Raw genomic sequence first — 18223 nt, 5'->3', positions numbered from 1 at the left:
CAGAGTGTCTTCTTAAAATTTTTGTATACTTATTTATCTTTGCCTTAAATATTGCCTGTCAATGTTGTAAGATGCCTCCTTATTCACTGTTTGTCATTTTTAAACATTGTCTTTTAATGACGCTAACCACTGTTGTATACTCATTGTTTTCAACTTTAAATATTATCTTTTATTGTTGTAAGCTGCCTTGGGTTTTTTTCAAGGAGAAAGGTGGGGTGAAAATTAAATTAAATAATGAATAAAAATCCTGTTTGTTAGTTAGCTCTCCAAGTATAACATGAATAGGGTAGCTCTTCAGTTCTCTCTTCCATCTTGAGTTACAGCACTTGGTGCAGAGCAGATAATGTATATAGGTTTTTCTTAACTTGTGGCATTTTGCCTCCAAAAGTTATGCTGTTTGGTTATATTAGTATAAAATCCCAAGAGAGGTTTGCCCACTGCATTTAAAGACACCTTTAGAATTACCACCACATTGATTATTGATAAAACTTATCCCCCTGAACTGCACAATACGGTTTCAAAGTAACTGAGAAACTGATGGGGAAATGGAGGCAGACAAGCATGTCTTGTGCTGGCACCTAATTATCTAAAGGTTTTAGATGTCCATTGAGCGATATGAACAATTCAGCAATTTAAAAAAGTTATCCCAAAAAATCAAAATTAACAGCCAGCTGTTTACCTAACAGGCTAAAACATCAATAGCTAACAGTTAACTTAATAGATACCTTGTTTCCTTGAAAATAAAACCTAACCTGAAAATAAGCCCTAGTATGATTTTTCAGGATTCTTGAAATATAAGCCCTACCCCAAAAATAAGCCCCAGTTAAGTGAAACCCCACCCTCCACCATTGTGCAGCAACCGGAAGAAGATGACATGACTGTAAAATAAAACATCCCCTGAAAATAAGCCCTAATGCATTTTTGGAGCAAAAATTAATATAAGACCCTATCTTATTTTCGGGGAAACACGGTAATAAAATTTCACAGTTAACATAATTTACCTGAATATAGAAATTTGTGAAAAGAATAATTAAGGAGATCATATAGCCTATTTGGAAATACAACCATCCCATTGGAAACCGACAGGGCCAAACAACCCCACAGCTTGTCTGGAAGATTGTCAGGACAAATTGAATCTGTAGAATTAAACAAGAGAGAGAGAAGGAAAAGAAGAAGTAAAAAAAAAAGACCAACAATACGGGAGCAGACTCAAGCACTTCCCTACAATGCTCAAATATCTATGCTGTGTAGTTGCTTTTCGTTCTGATGCCCACAGGGACTGATGTCTGTGCCCTCTTTATCTGTGTCCGAACTGCCCTACTGTTCCCCATGTGGAAGACTGGATGGCACTGCTTGCTTTCTACAAGCCTGGCCCCTTAGAAGATGAACCCTCAGGCCACTTGACTGAGCTGAAGCCATTTAACTCAACTAGTACAGAAGAAATATGGATAGATTACAACAATGGAAAAATGACTAGAGGCAATCGTCTCCTATATACAGTGGCAACCTAAAGACATGTCACATGGCTTGGCCCACAGGTGACAAGGATCCCTATGCTGCTACCCAAGAGGGTTGTAAGCAATGACTGTGCAGTACTGTAACTTGTCCTCTGTATTTAGCTTACATATCTCCCTCCTCTTGCACAGATTTTGACTTGCAGGAGGAAGCCTTCATTACCTAAAGAAGTGTCCCCATTAAATCTAGTAGGAGTCTGCCAGCTTCAGCCTTGGAAGAATGACTTATTTCCACACATCTTTAGAATCCCCACATACTACCAGTTTATTTTCTATACAAGATACTGTATATTCCAGATGCCTGACCAACTAAGTGAGATTAATCTGCATTTGGAACATACTCTCATTTAAAGACATTCTAAATGTCTTCTTCCACTAGACTGCCCTCAAGCATTCTTTGCAAGAAAGTGAATAATCAAGCATTAGATGGTCCAGCTAATGCATCATGATTAACTCAGGAATCTTTGGCCCTTTGGATGAATTGGACCACAACTCCCATAATCCCTTACCATTGGTGACAATGGCTGGTGCTTCAGAGAGATGATACCCAAATCATCTAAAGGGCTGAAGGTCCCCCAGCCTAAATCTCTAACTTCTGTTTTTTTTCCATGTGTACCAAATAAAAGTCTGGCAGTAATACATCAACCCAGCAGTCTCCTATGGAGTTGTGGTTACATGTCATCAAGTGATCTTAATAAGATTTCTGAGGTTTGTAGGATGCTCGGTGAGTGGTTTACCATTGCCAAGCCTCACTGACCTCTCTTGAGTTTTTAAAGCTGGGCAGGAACTTGACCCCAAGTCTCCTGAATTCTAGTCAGGTGTTCTATGCACTAAACCAGTGGTTCCCAAACTTGGATAATCCAGGTGTTCATGGACTGCAGTTCCCAGAAGCCTTCACCACTGACTATGCTGGCTGGGGTTTCTGGGAGTTGCAGTCCACGAACACCTGGGCAAACCAAGGTTGGGATCCACTGCACTAAATTGTACTGTCTCTCTTTGTATGTAGTAAAAGATTATTAAACATTAAGTGACGGGTTGACACAAGTATTCCTGCCACTGGCTGCATAGGCATCTGCATTCATTTCTGTGGCTGGAGCACAGAATGAACAGAAAGCCTGCCACAAGCAGGGGGACACACTGGAGATCCTGCAAATCCCCCCCCCCACACACACACACTTAAAAAGACTATGAAACACCACTCACCAGCTGTCCCTGAGTGATATACTTCTTCCACCAGAGATATGGACGCATGGATGGAACAGCAGATAGTCCATAGTAGGAATACATGAGGACATGAATAAAGCTGTTAAGGGTGGCACCAAAATAGGCTATGAGAGGTAAAAAGAGAGACCGTTTGAATATCCATTGTAACAATGTGCATTATGCCAGCAGCAACAGTAACATGTAAAAAGTTGTTCTAAATAAACTGTAAAATTAACCCTGCAGAACCTTTTTAAGTGGCATAAAAACAACTGTATTTTAGAAAGCTACAGCTTGGCTGTCTACAATCACATCTGCCAAGTAAATTGGGTGTAACTGTTTTAATTATCATGCCTTTTCCCTGAAGGCAGGCTCAGATTGCATTTTCCCTGTACAAATTGTAGTCAATCCCCAGCTCCTTCACAAGTTGTAATTCAGCTGCACATAATAATAGCTGTTCAGCCTCAGTAGGTGCTTAGGGAAAGCTATACTTAATACTATTATATTAAGGGAGGAGGGAGGACAAGGAAGACATGGCGGTCGAGAAGGTCTTGGACTCCAACCCCCATGATTCCTCACTTATGCTGGCCAGGGCTGATGGGAGTTGCAGTTCCACAACTGCCTACTCCCAACACAAAGCAAACACAGAGGCTCTATCCAATGACTGGCACTGATACAAGTATTAGTAAAAGTAAAGGTTCCCCTTGACATTTAGTCCAGTCACATAAGACTCTAGGGCGCCGTACTCTTCCTGGTTTCCAAGCCATAGAGCCAGCATTTGTCCGTAGACAGTTTCTGTGGTCATGTGGCCAGTGTGATTAGACGCGGAACACCGTTACCTTACCACTGTGGTGGTACCTATTTATCTATTCGCATTTTTACATATTTTCAAACTGCTAGGTTGACAGGAACAAGTATTAGTAGGCAAGTTCAAGTCCAGCTGGGGGTAGCTCATGGTCCAAATGGGGTGGGGGCTCATGCCAAGGTTTCCATGAGAGGCACACTCTTGTTGGGACTACAAGCCACCCATACATCCAAATATGCGTCTGCATGCAAAGTTTGCAATTCACTAAGAGCATCTAACTGCTGCTGCAGCCTGTCTCCCTCTTTTCTTACTCTGGAGCAAAAGCAACAATCCCTGAGCCTCGTGGAGCAGTGGTTAAACCGCTGTACTGCAGCCAAAACTGCCCACGACCTGGGGTTCAATCCCAGGGAGCCGGCTCAAGGTTGATTCAGCCTTTTATCCTTCCGAGGTTGGTAAAATGAGTAACCAGCTCACGCGGGGGGGGGGGGATGTGTACCCTGCATAATTAACTTGTAAACCTCCAGAGAGTGCTTGAAGCGCTATGGGGCAGTATATAAGCAGCACGCTTTTGCTTTGCTTTGCTTCATGCCACTTTCGCCTACGCCTCAGACCATAGGCAGGAGTGGGGGCAGAATTCATAGGCATGTACCCAACAAGCAGGTCACGAGTGTTATTTGATGCTCCTGGGAAGCCATTGCCACACCCAATTACATTTTGGCAGCCTCCAGTGAGTGCTCTTTGGGGCGTCCGATACCAAATGAAAATCATACCACAAGCTACCCACTAACATGACAAAAATCAAGTAGGGAAAGCATTAATCACATTGCAAAAAGGAAGAGAAAAAAGAAACAAAAATCAACAAAGCCATTTTTCATTGCAACTGCTACATAAGAGAAAACAAGGGGCATCCTCATGACCAGATACTTGAGGAACACAAGGACAATGTTTTGATCTCAAGTTACTGGAAAGTTTGCACATAAAGACGCAGGATTATTAAGAAAACACCAAATAGTTAGATTAAAGCCAAAAGGCCTTCCTTGGTGGGGGGGGGGGGACAAATATATAGCTCTATCAGATTAACAGTGTATTTCATCTTAATACTGCTAGGAATTTATTCAAAACTCATACAAAAGAATAGTTTTCCACTCAAAGTTAGTATTTTTTCCTGAGAAGTCAATATGTACATTTCCATGAATGCATCCTTCTTAGAAACAACACAGACCCCTTGGGAAATGCACATGATTCTCCCATCAGGAATGACAAGCATACTTACAGTGGCCACAAGGCACCCAATTCATAACAAACCACCAGATGTTCAGCATAGTTGCATGGTGGTAGACATGAAGAACAGTGATCTGATGGTTATTTTTTCGCAATATAAAGAAGATTGTATCCATAAATTCAATGAGCTTTGAGAAGTAGTACCACCAGAGGACACGTATGATCTAATGAGAGAGAAAAAAACACAAACACTTCACTTGTTCGCTGTACAAACACACACACAATGTTTATATTTGGCCCGTGTTCTTGGAATTGTTTGATACTTAGATATGAGAGCTGTTTCTTCCCATTTCATCCTATCTCCTTCAATTATCCTTCTCCCCACCATCATTTGTCCCTCTGAGTGTTCAATTTGTCTGGTGTGCGGCTGAATTACATATATTGAATTACATTACCAAGTTCTTATCATGTACATAGGGTTACTGTTGAAGGATGGGAGGATAATGTAGAAGAGATGGGAATGGGTTCGGGACAAGAGTTCATGCTAACTGACTACACCAGAATGAATAAAAACTTTATTCATTTTAGTGTAGTCCCAGCTTCAATCCCCACTATCTCCAGATAAAGCTGAGAAGAAGACTACTTGTTCTTCTTCATGGAGGAGCTTCTGGCAGCCAGGATACTGTGCTGATGGGACCCATGGTGGACCCATGACTTGACTCAGCATAAGGCAAACTCCCACGTTCCTTAACTCAAGGGTTTCCAAGCCAGTTTGCAACACAACACAAAGAGAGAGGAAGTGTGCTGTTCACGATGAGGTCAGATGCCTTATGGCACATGTGTCAAACTCAAGGCCCGCAGGCTGAATTAGGCCCGCCAGGCCATTTCATGTGGCCCACACAGTGTTGCCTGCTTCTGTGCTGCATACGATACGCAGGGGCTTACTCGGTCACCCATAATGCTTTGCAAGGATGCTGGGAATTAGCCCAGTCAGACTTCTCATCCCAGCATTCCAAGCAGCGAAGAGTCAGAAAGTGCAGCCGCTTGGGCGGTGTACAGCACCTTGGGAAATGTAGTCCTTGCTATTGCTCACTCCTGGCAAGGACTGTTTGATGGTGTCACCTGGCAGCAGCCTCTCCACCTCCTCCACCACATTGGCTAGGGAAGTGAGTGAGGAGCCAGATGGTAATGAGGGCTGAGGGTTGTGGCAAGCACGAGGGAAAAAGGTGGGAGACTTCGGTGAATAATTTAAAAAAACAAACACAGGTGGGGCTGTGGAGCAGGTGTCAACGGGTGTTACTAAAACTCACTTTTCAATAAATTGTACAGTAGTTGTACACTTGAATATCTGCTTGCCATCATTTCTAGACTTTGATGACAGACTTACTTTCAGAGCTAGTTATTACTTACATTATTACTAAAAATAGTAATAATTTAATAGGGATTATATTTAATATGATTAAGAGTAGATACATTTATATAGACTTACAGATACAACCAGCCCTTTGAGGGCAACCATAATCCTGATGTGGGCCAAGATGAAATTGAGTATGACACCTCTGCCTTATGGCATGGGTGGTAAAGGCTTTGGGCATGCTGGAAAAAGCTGTCTGGACAGCTGCTATAAAGCTGAAGCTGTAAATGTAGCAAAAGATAAAATCACTGGTACATCTATTAAAGAAAACCTCAGGTGCCATGAAAGACACAAGGGAGAGGTTTAGTCTCCATGCTGCGCTAGTGATCTCTGAAGAACAACTGGATCCAGCAAACAAAAGGCCCTAAAAGGAAACCACCGTCTTCAGCCTGGTGGGAATGAAGCACAGAAGACTGCTGATCCAGAGAGGGAGAAACATTTCCTCAGGAAGTCAACAGATAACAATACTGAAAACCCAGACATTTGGGCTAAGTCTACTCTAGCAGGAATGAAACTATTCAACTCAATTTTTGGAACTTGGAAACAATTAGAAAAATGAAGATACTCCCAGAGTGTAAGGGATAATCTGATCTGAAGAACAGATAGTTTTCAGAAGTGGTTCCGTAGATGCAAATTTTCCTGCCAACTCAAGATGGTCAAGTTCCATCACTTCAGAAAAGCCTTCCCAGAGATTATGGGGTTTGTGCATTCCCTGAGTTAATGCCATAGGATTTCTTTGGAGGCTCATGCCTCAACAATCAGATCTGATGTTGCAAATGGAACCCATGTTCACATTGCAGTGACCAATTGCAAATCAAAGCATGCTAAATGCAAGATACGTAGGTCACAAAAATCAGATGATATGACAAGCAGATGTCTACCAGTGAAAGAACCTATGCAAAAGGAGACACAGAGTCTGCTTTAATTCTAATTGTTTTTTCTCAATATTTTCCTAAGTTGCCTTAAAAAAATAACAACTACTGCTGGCTTTAGTATTTTGGGTGTGAGATGTCTGCATTATATTTATTGCTTTTTAAATTCTGCTGTTCACTGTGGTACTGTTCTTTATGTTCCATTGATCTTTGTACCTTATATAAATTTTAAACAAATAAGAATCTCTCCCAGCAGTTTTATGTAGATGTTAAATAGCACAGGAAACAAAACAGAATCCCGAGGGGCATTACAGGCCAATGACTAGAGTGTCAAATAAAAGTCCCCCAGCAACATCTCCTGAGTTCTTCCCTCCAGGAAGGACCTTCTTTTTCATATTTTCTAAAAGGTAACTCATACCATCTTCAAACAGAGAAAGATCAAGAATCAAGAGCAGAAGTGCTACTGCTTATTTTAATTCATACGCCATCTCCACAAGACTGTGCTTTTTTATCCTTTCCTACTTCAACAGAACGACAAAAAGTTCCTCAAGATTCACAGTGGTAATCAGAGGTTTCATATAGAGATGGGCACGAAACCTTGATTTGGAGGTTGTATCGGTTTGTATGTGCGGCACCACAGATGCCACGCATTCCCTTCTCCTACTTCCTGGTCAGCTGGAGCACATGTTCCCCTCCTCCTCCTCTTCAGCTGTTCAGCTAGTCTCTAGCAGGAGAACAGGCTTGCCTGTCCTGCCTCCTTGTCTGAGTGGGCAACCAGCCAAAGAGGTGGGGCAGGGAACCCTCTGCTCCTGCCACAGACTGGCTGAACAGCCAAAGAGGAGGAGGAGAGGAGCATGCTCTGGCTGGTGAGTGGGGGAATCCAGCTAGGAAAGTGTGTGTGTGTGGGGGGTAGGGAATGCATGGCACCAGCACGAACTTCCAAAACAAGGTTCATGCCCATCTCTCGTTTTGTAATAACCTCGTTTGGACTGCAGTTCCCAGACCTGCTCTGACAGCATGGTCACTATTTGTGCTGGCTGGGGGATTCTGGGAGTTGTAGTCTTAAAAATAACCTATCCAAGGGACTGTGAATAAAGGGAAGGAACTCACGATCTTGTTCCTTTGAGAAAGGAAGAATCCTGTAACCTAATCTCAAAAATATGGTTACATGAGTATAAAAAGGGCTGCTTCCCCCATGTATGCTTCTCTGATAGAAAGGCACAATTCAGACATCTGGGTATGATTGTCCCAATTTGTTGTTCTAGTTTGGCAACAGCTTTCAGAAGACAATTTTCTGATGACAATGGCACAGAGAAATGTGGTTTCAGACACTGGCTGTCTTTGCTGAAGGTAGGCGTCAGTCTATATCCCAATCCCAAAAAAGGGCAGTGCCAAAGAATGCTCCAACTACTGTACAATTGCACTCATTTCATACGCTAGCAAGGTTATGCACAAAATCCTACAAGGTAGGCTTTAGCAGTATGTGGACCGAGAACTCCCAGAAGTACAAGCTGGATATCCAAGGGGCAGAGGAGACCAAATTGCTAACACGCGCTGGATTATGGAGAAAGCCAGAGAGTTCCAGAAAAAACATCTACTTCTACTTCATTGACCACGCAAAAGCCTTTGATTGTGTCGACCAGAATAAACTATGGCAAATTCTTAAAGAAAAGGGAGTGCCTGACCACCTTATCTATCTCCTGAGAAACCTATACGTGGGACAGGAAGCAACAATTAGAACTGGATATAGAACAACTGATTGGTTCAAAATTGGGAAAGGAGTACAACAAGGCTGTATATTGTCCCCCTGCTTATTCAACTTATATGCAGAATATATCATGCAAAAGGCAGGACTGGATGAATCCCAAGCCGGAATTAAGATTGCTGGAAGAAATATCAACAACCTCCGATATGCAGATAATACCATTCTGATGGCAGAAAGGGAGGAGGAATTAAAGAACCTCTTAATGAGGGTGAAAGAGGAGAGCGCCAAAAATGGTCTGAATCTCAACATCAAAAAAACTAAGATTAGGGCCACTGGTCCCATCACCTCCTGGGAAATAGAAGGGGAAGATATGGAGGTTCCCTGGGAAAAACCCTGATGTTGGGAAAGTGTGAGGGCAAGAGGAGAAGGGGACAACAGAGGACGAGATGGTTGGACAGTGTCACCGGATCTACCAATGTGAATTTGACCCAACTCCGGGAGGCAGTGGAAGACAGGAGGGCCTGGCGTGCTCTGGTCCATGGGGTCACGAAGAGTCGGACACAACAACTAAACAACAACAAAATATAGTGCAATCCTGCAAACTAGGTAAGGTATAAAATCCTGGCATGGGGCAACAGGTTTCAAATTAAAGACTGGTTTCTTGCTGCTGTTTCAGAGCAATAGGTCCACAAACTGTGCTGGGTCCTGACCATTCAAAAATCTGCGGTAAATTAGCATGTTTCCCTCCAACAAAATGCAGAATGAACCCCAATATGAACCTTAGATGGTTTCTCCAGCTTCTAGGTAAAGAGGCATGCAACAGAAACATGTAAGAAGGGTTCACTGTGGGATCTGCATGTCATGGCAAACAAACCAAGGATAGGAGGGCTGGGAGTGGTCTAGCTACTTCCACCATAAGACAGTACAGTGGCTTGTGATTAACAAGCTGGATTCTGGCATGTCGTGATGTCCAAATGCAGCCCTCAGATCACAGTGGTGTCGCTCTTGATAGCATCCTACCGAAACTTGGGCAAATCACATTCCCTGTCTTTCTGACAGCACCACACCTAAAATGCTTTTCAGGTAAAACAATTAGTCCATAAGACACAGACATATGTATCACAGTGTCCTCTGATTTCTCTCTTGATTTATTTTCTTTTTTTTCTCTTTCAAAGTGCTGCTAGGCTACGCAAGTTACAGCATGCCTATTTTTCAGCTGCATTAATACAGGTGAGTGCACATCCTTCCAAAGCATGCATGTGGTGCTCATGCACATGAGACATGTACTGACCTTTACTCTCAGTGCAAGAGGCAAAAGCAAAGCAGGACAGTCAGCTTATAAACATTACCTTCATATCAGCTTCACCTCCACTGTGCGTGTCCTGACAGAAGAAACTGTATCCTCCTTCCCATACTCCCGTCACCAGCTAATGGAAAAAGAATACAATAATCCATTGTTGATAACATTATACATACACATTTAATACCTGAAGTGAGGATTTCAAAAACTGCAAGTGGAGAAAGTACCAAGACCATTATATCCATGGGATTTTAAGGTAGGAGTGGAAATCTTTGGGGGCAACCTTGAGGGTGGACAAAACAGAGCACATTGAGGCCCAGGTCAAACAAATAGACGACATCCATGAATGAGGAGGGTAACTGCACAATAAAAGCCTCATCTGGAAGAACTTATAGTATGCACTTATTTTGGTTTCTTTCACAGACATTTTTGTGCAAACAGGTTCCAAAAGCTGTTTTACCAGAGAAAAAGAGGGACACTTAAGCATCAAAACAAAATTATTTATTTTCCAATGGACAATTTCTTACCACCTAGGTTTAAATCAATTCCATCTACTTTACTTCTATGAAACAAAGTGAAATCTGTCTTTCAAAACGGGAATGTTCTGGGCCTTCTATTTTAAACCTCCTGGTTGACAGGCAGCACAAGAAACATTCTTAAGGAAAACATACAAGTTTAATTTTAGACTTGACCCGTCTGTAGACAGTTTCAGCAAAGTGCCCAATCACAAGAAGAAAGCGGAAATTCAATTCAACGAAAAAGCTCAAATTTGAAAACAGAAATAAGGTCTTTGGAAAAGTATTATTTATTTATTTATTTATTCGATTTTTACCCCGCCCCTCTAGACAACGTCTACTCGGGGCGGCTTACATCAGTTAAAACAAAAAACATATAAAATGCATTTATACTAATTAGTTCTAAACAACAGATTTCCAAGATGGTGGTATACAAAAGAAAGAAAGGAAAAAAAAAGATAGAGAAAAAGAAAAAGAAAATCACTTAATTGACTGGGGGGTAGGCCTGTTTAAACAGCCAAGTTTTTAATTGGCTTTTGAAAACCCCCAGCGAGGGTGCCAGATGGATTTCAGTGGGGAGTGTGTTCCACAGCCGAGGGGCGACCGCCGAGAAGGCCCGGTTTCTAGTTTTCTCCTTCCAGGCCTCTCTTGGCGTCAGGCCCCTCAACCATCCCCGCTGGCTATGTCGGGTGATTCGGGTGGATCTGGGCGGGAGGAGGCGATCTGCCAAATACTGAGGTCCCAAACCGTTTATTACAGTATATGCAGCTTTTATGGGCTGAGAAAATTTATTTTTAAATATCAAAAGGACTTAATAAACAGTTGTGATTCGTTTGTTGTATGGCACAGCTGCGGGATATACAGCTCTCCAGATGTTGTTGAACTAGAATTTCCAACAGCTAGGCTGCCTTGGCCTGCCTTCGGGAGTCGTACAGTCCAACGACATCAAGGGGCCCACACAATGCCAGTTAATATCAACCATCCCACTCCATCCACCAAATCAACAGGCCTATGCATGTGAGAGACCCTTTCCAAAAACACGCCAGTTGGGGTTTTTTTCCCCACCCGAAGCCAGCTACAAACCTTTTGCAGTCTGTGTTATGTACTATCACAATTAAATAGTACATATCACAGACTATTAGGGTTGGATCGGGGTCCAGATTTGAATCCCGCCTCAATCATGAAGCTCACTAGAAGATTTGAGGACAATCATTCCCAGCCTGGCTTAGGTTACAGTGCTATGAGATTGGGGAGCTAGGTATGCCCCCCCCAAGCTATTTGAAGATCAGACACAGGGGCAATGTAAAAAGCAGCAATCTTTTGCTATGAATCACTCTTACAGATCAGTATATTAGTAGCAGTAGTAGTTTCAGGGGGGGAGAGACACTTATTTTGCAAGTACTGATAGACAATTCCCAATCCCAACCCCCTTTGGCAGTGCTATCAAAAGACAGCATATCATTTGCTAAAAAAAACCCTCTTCTTGGGCCATACTGAGTTTCACCATAGGAATATTGCTAGCATTATTTATTTGTCTATTGTTCGCCAGTTTGTCTTCGCAACAAACTATCATTTCCTGTAATGGTGGATTCCATTCCCAACTTTCCAGCAGTGCAAGTACTCTTATGCTTGAGCTGAGAAAAAAACTTGGGCACACGTGGAGACAAAGGCTTGACCATTAATTATCCCCTACGGTATTAGCACCAGCTCTGTGGCAACAGCTTAGCTGGTTGTTTTGCTTTGAGATCCTTTCTGTGTAACAGAGAACTGTGCCCACTCCTTCTGTTGGCATAGTACCCTCCTAATCTCTGGACTGCACAGAGAAGTCAGGTGCCCACTCCATCCGTACTACCTTTTCCCAGAAAATGGATTGATGCACATGATTGTAATTACAGTGGGGTCTTCACTTAAGAACGGCTTGAGTTAAGAACATTTTGACTTAAGAACCGCTCTCATAGGAAAATATTGACTTGACTTAAGTACTTAGATTTGAGTTAAGAACTGAAAAAAACCCACGTGGGAGGCAGGGAAAGTGCAAAGTGTGAATTTTCAGTTAACTGTTGGCCAGTGAAAAGGGTGCCTGTCTGCTTCCTCACTCCTCCCAGCGTTTAGAGAGTGGATTGGGAGACAGTCTTCGGACTGCCTGGTACTGTACTGCCTGGACTGTATTTTCCCTGCCTTCCCTGAACCTTTCTTGACCTAAGAAAAAAAGAAATAAAATATCCCCCTCTAGTGGTCGAAGGCGGAATAGCAGCTTCCCATTAGTTTCTATGGATGGAAAAGAGCAGATACAGATCAAATGGTTTTCAATGCATTCCTATGGGAAATGCAGATTTGACTTGAGAACTTTTTGACTTGAGAACCGCTTTCCAATACGGATTAAGTTCTCAAGTCAAGACCCCACTGTACTATCCATCCTACTATGTTCGCTGTCAAACTGGACGACTGGATTCAGTTACCAGCAATTCAGTTCTGAGTTGTTAGATTATGCCCAGATCTCTTGCAGAAGTTGCTAACTCAGTTTGCATGGGGATTCTCCTCCCTTTCGAGAGGCAGAGAAGAATGGACACACCCCAGTTCATTCACCGGGCCTTGTTACAAGCAGACAGCGAACAGGGAACAAGTAGCTATTACTTAAGACTCAGATAAACATGTATTTTCCATATGTAGCATGTCTATTTAGTACTTTTTAAATTGAAAAATATTCATGGGGAATCACTGTTGGGTGCTTGTGAGGGGGCAGCAGAGTTTAACCCTTCCCTTGCATGGTTCCAATCCAGTTTGGCCCATCTGCACCAGCAATTTATATGAACTATAGGTGACTAATAGAATTATGGCCAGTGAGTAACTCAAAAGTTTAACTAATCAATCAATCTGTCAATTAATCAGCCTCTACATCAAGTGAGCCTTTCTCTTATGCAAATTTCAATAATAAAGTATGCCATCTGCCAAAAAATCCTCAATGTGGACCACAGCAAGAGAGGACAGGGGCTTGTATTATGAAGTTGCTTCTGACTTATGGCAATCCTACAACATTTACTGATGTCTCTAACACTCGCCACCTCTGTGATGTTTTCATGGAAGAGTGGAAGAGGACTCCAGTGGCAACCTGTGAAGCTCTAGTGAACTCTATGCCCAAGAGGGTAAAGGCAGTGCTGGAAAATAATGGTGGCCATACAAAATATTGAGACTTTGTGCCCAATTTGGACATTGCCACTTAGGGGTTGTACTCACTTTTGTTGCCAGCGGTTTAGGCATTAATGGCTGTGTGTTGCGTTATTTTGAGGGGACAGCACATTTACGCTGTTATACAAGCTGCTGGAGGAGGCTCTTGAGAGTCCCCTGAACTGCAAGAACAAACCTATCCATTCTAAAGGAAATCAACCCTGAGTGCTCACTGGAAGGACAGATCCTGAAGCTGAGGCTCCAATACACTGGCCATCTCATGAGAAGAGAAGACTCCCTGGAAAAGACCCTGATGTTGGGAAAATGCAAAGGCAAGAGGAGAAGGGGATGACAGAGGACAAGATGGTTGGACAGTGTCATCGAAGCTACCAACATGAATTTGACATAACTCTGGGAGGCAGTGGAGGATAGGAGGGCCTATCCATCCTGGTCCATGGGGTCATGAAAAGTCAGACACGACTAAACAACAACAACGACAAGCTGTATACTCGCTGCTTTACATTGTAGCCAAGTGTCATTTCTTCAATGTTGTCACTTAAATACTGTAATTATTTATGAAACACTAAAATATTTATGAAATGTGAGGGGGTGTACTCACTTCTGTGATATACTATACAATCAAGGCCGAAATAACATAAGAACCTACAACAGGAATCCAACTGAAGAAGCCACACCAATGCAAGTGCACTGGTGCAAATTTCAACAGCAATTTAAGAAGTCAACACAGGCACTTGTTGCATGTGAAATAATGCAACTGGTGCACAACACCAAGAGCCTAATCTGAATTAGTGGCAATCCACCACTTATGCCAACAAATTTATGCCAGTGGGTGTAAGCAATTGGATTCTGGTCACTATGAGAGATACAGAGGGCCAGACATGACAAAGATTTCAGGACCCGTTGCTTTGGAGCAATATTTTTAGACTGTTGTAACTTTAGCTTTGTGAAGGACCAGTTTGGATATTCATTATAGGTGATTTTTTTTTCTACAAGCTGGCTGAAAAGACTAAATGCTAGGGCTGGTTTTCTAAACCAATTACGTTCAAAACATAGTGAATTCTGTGAGCTGTACCTTCTATTCTGCCTACATTCATGCCGTCTCAGGTACAATTCGCCTTCACTACCCGAGGGCTTTCAATGTCTTTGACCAGCAACAAACGGTATGGCTCAGAGAGACTGGGAGAAAAGGCGAAGCAAGTACCCACAGGTTACAATTCCAAAGTCACTCATGATTGGGAATGATCCCTACTGAACATAGTAAGCCCTATTTCTGAATAAACTCTCACAGGACGGGCACTATCTGCTAGTTTTAATCCTAGCGGTTAACAACAATTCAGTGAGTGATATTGCTGTTTCCATTTCTGGAGCTCTGTACTAGCATCAGACTCACTGTTTTTCTTCTTTTGGGAAAAACATGTTAGTAGAAGACAGTAGAACATTAGTGTCTCCCCTAGAACAGGGGTCCCCAACCCCCGGTCTGGTGCCAGTCCGTAGCCTTCCACACACACCCCTGCACACCCTCCCCCCACGCACGCCCACCTGCACACAGTCTGCTCCCCCTGTGTGAGCAAAACCCCCAATGCATACACCCCACCTCCTGTGTGAGCATGCACTGCCCACACGCATATGCACAAGTGAGCCCCACACACCTGCAAGTGCACCCTGCCCCCCACGTACAGACCCCCCCCACCGGACCGCAGTTTGGAAAATGTTGGGGACCATTGCCCTAGAGCACTGATATTTTATTAATACCATCCCCCCCCCATTCCAAACACGAAAAAGTCTGTCTGAATAATGGCCTGGTTCTGAAGTGGCCCTCCAGATATCTGGGCCTACAGTTTGTTTAATCCCTTCTGATTAGCCATACTGGGTGGCGCTAAGGAAAGTGGTAGGGAGGCCAAAGCCTCTGAAGACCTAAACGACGCATTAACAAGGTCATCATGGGTTCTCATCTTGGGCTGGAGGAACAAGTTCTCTTCCGCCCCGTGCCCATCACCCCACAAGAGCTTCAAATGCTTGGCAGACAACATGGTTTTTAATGTCTTGAAACAATAATGGAAGAAAACAGGACTGTTAACCTCCATGAACGACATCCTGAATGCAGGAAGCCTTCACAACTTACAAGAGGTCTTTGGGGAAGGGAGCCTACACACCTAAACAACATAATAATAGATTATTCAACTGGCTCAGAGCAGCCTTACTGATCCAGCGAAGGACACTCTGCTTGGTGTCCTTGATCACTAGTTAAAACATAACAATAAATGTTTCGACATATCCCATTTCTTTCTTAAGAGCAGAAACTTTAAGAATTGATAATTTCCAAGCAGTCATTTCCGCTCTGATTCTCTTATTTTTTTTTTTATGGCTATTTCTTACGAGGTATGGACATAGCGCAATCTCTGTGTCCTGCAGCTGAACCTTTGAACTCACTCTTTTGAAATCTGCTGTGTTTGAAGTGACAGAAAAGCTATTTGTGATGTCTGATTTATACCATGGCAATTACTACCGGACATTGAACTATTATCAAACGATGAATAGGCATGTGGGGCCAAGAAACAGGTGAAGACGTTTGTGGCCTGCCCAAACTTCACTCTAGCTGTTGAAATACCCATCTTTTTTTTTCTACTGGAAAAGGGAACAATGATTTCCAGCCCTGTTGCAACTGATCCACTTTGCACTGGAGCCAGTTTCCTGCTATGCAGGCAACCTCTGTCTGATATATCACATGTAGTACTGTACGACCAATGAAGCTAATTAATGCATGGTTGCCTGGAAATCTGGATAAGAAAACAATGGCATGTAGACAAAATTCTTAAACGAAAGACACAGTTCCTTCCTTTCTTACCTCATAGAACATATAGAGGGACAACAGCGTAAGTCCAAGATTATAGATGACTAGAATGCCCCTGCAGGAGAATGGCTGTCTGTTCCGCATGTACTTTGGTCCTAACCACACAATTAGTAAGTATAAGACGGAGAAGACGAAGGTAGGCATGTAGTTGGTCAGGAGAAGCCATCCTTTTACTCTGGGATCTGAAACAGAATGCAATGTTTAAACGAATGTCTACAGTGTGATGGCACGACAGTCGTGCTATCTGAATCAAACAGCTGCAAAGACTGAAGACAAAGTGGCCAGAATCCTGTTGGACTTATGCAGCACAAGTAGGCAGTTGCACAAGCAGCCATCCTCTGCCACCAGATAGTTGTAATGCTCCTCTACTTTGGGGGAAGCAATCTCACATCTAATCGTGTACTTGGAAGTATGGTGGACAACAAACCAGTAGGGGAAAAATACTGCCCAGGTGACCCTATAATGTGTGCCCTTTTAAAACAGGATCAATGGCCAGTATCTGCCAAGCTTCACTATCTATATTTTCACCTACAAGAGTCTGGGACTTCAGCCCATGTTGAGATTTTCCTTGCCAACTCCCCATTTGTGTAAGACTTCAGTAACAGAAGCTGAAGGAATAACAGCAGCTGGTAAATCAAGTTTAGAAAAAAAAAGAATTGTTCACATTTACGCAATAACCCTACATGAGCTCTGAGGTCTTATTTCCTTGTACTGTTGCTAAGGGAAGTAGAACGTACTGTTTCCTTTACAAAATACTGTTCCCCAAAGAAGCATTTGATATTCTAGACTTCATCTTTATCTCTCAAAACTTGATGCCAAGTGCTTTTATTATACATAACTTTTCATCCTCATTTCAATCAACCTCTTTCTCCACAGTGTTACTTCCTCATGTTTCAAACTAGGGTGGATTTTGGAAGAGCAAGGAGCCTGACTCACCGTTTTAATTGTCATTCTTGCTATTTGTTTAGTTTTGACAGTCTAGTTTTATGGGAACATAATGAGAGTGCAATATTCTTATTATTTTTCCTCAGTGTAAATTCTGTTAACACAGCTGTTTGCAAAGTGTGTTGAGGGGTAGTCTTTTAAGGAGCCACACTTTTACAGGGGTGTCCAACCTTTCACCTTCCCTGGGCCACATTAGAAGATGAAAATTTGGTTTGGGCCGCACATACATTTAGTTTGGGCCACATGGGGGGGCAGCCCTAGCCGTCCTCCGCAGCCCCGCTCCAAGTGCGCTTACCGACAGCTGCGATCTCAGACAGCAGAGGCTGCCAGCTTCAACTCCGGCGGCTTTATGGGGCCGGGAGGGGGTCCACCTATTGACGGGGATGGCACAATGCAGTCACGCAGCCCCCCTGTCCCCTCCCCTCCCCCTCCTTTCTTCCTTCCCTCTCTCCCCCTCTACTGTTGTGACATGTCCCGGCCACATTCCGGCCGCAAGCGCCGGCAGTGTAACTTGAAACTTTGGAATTTCTTTAAAAATAAAAGAATTGCACTGGGCCGCATGCAGCCCTCGGGCCACAGGTTGGACAAGCCTGCTTTAAAACTTCTGGACATCCAGCTTTTAGAAACCTTGACTAACCAGGTAGTTGATTTTTTTTAATTCCACTGATTTGGTGGCAGGGTTAAGCACACAGCCA

General features: G+C 43.1%; 1 protein-coding gene across 2 annotated transcripts in view; it reads right to left on the bottom strand.

Moving 5' to 3' along the window:
- ELOVL5 (ELOVL fatty acid elongase 5) overlaps nt 1-18223 on the bottom strand; it is a 64434-nt gene that overhangs the window by 4385 nt on the left and 41826 nt on the right. For both annotated transcript variants that reach the window (XM_020813826.3, XM_073000462.2), the window contains exons 3-7: nt 16578-16765; nt 10081-10158; nt 4793-4964; nt 2718-2842; nt 1002-1136 (exon numbers count right to left, since the gene is read on the bottom strand). In XM_020813826.3, the coding sequence (XP_020669485.2) occupies nt 1002-1136; nt 2718-2842; nt 4793-4964; nt 10081-10158; nt 16578-16765 (698 nt within the window). The remainder of the gene's footprint in view (nt 1-1001; nt 1137-2717; nt 2843-4792; nt 4965-10080; nt 10159-16577; nt 16766-18223) is intronic.

Source organism: Pogona vitticeps, chromosome 1 (genome assembly GCF_051106095.1).
Source record: "Pogona vitticeps strain Pit_001003342236 chromosome 1, PviZW2.1, whole genome shotgun sequence".
NCBI classification, from domain to species: Eukaryota; Metazoa; Chordata; class Lepidosauria; order Squamata; family Agamidae; genus Pogona; species Pogona vitticeps.
This window is presented reverse-complemented; position numbering and strand designations above follow the sequence as displayed.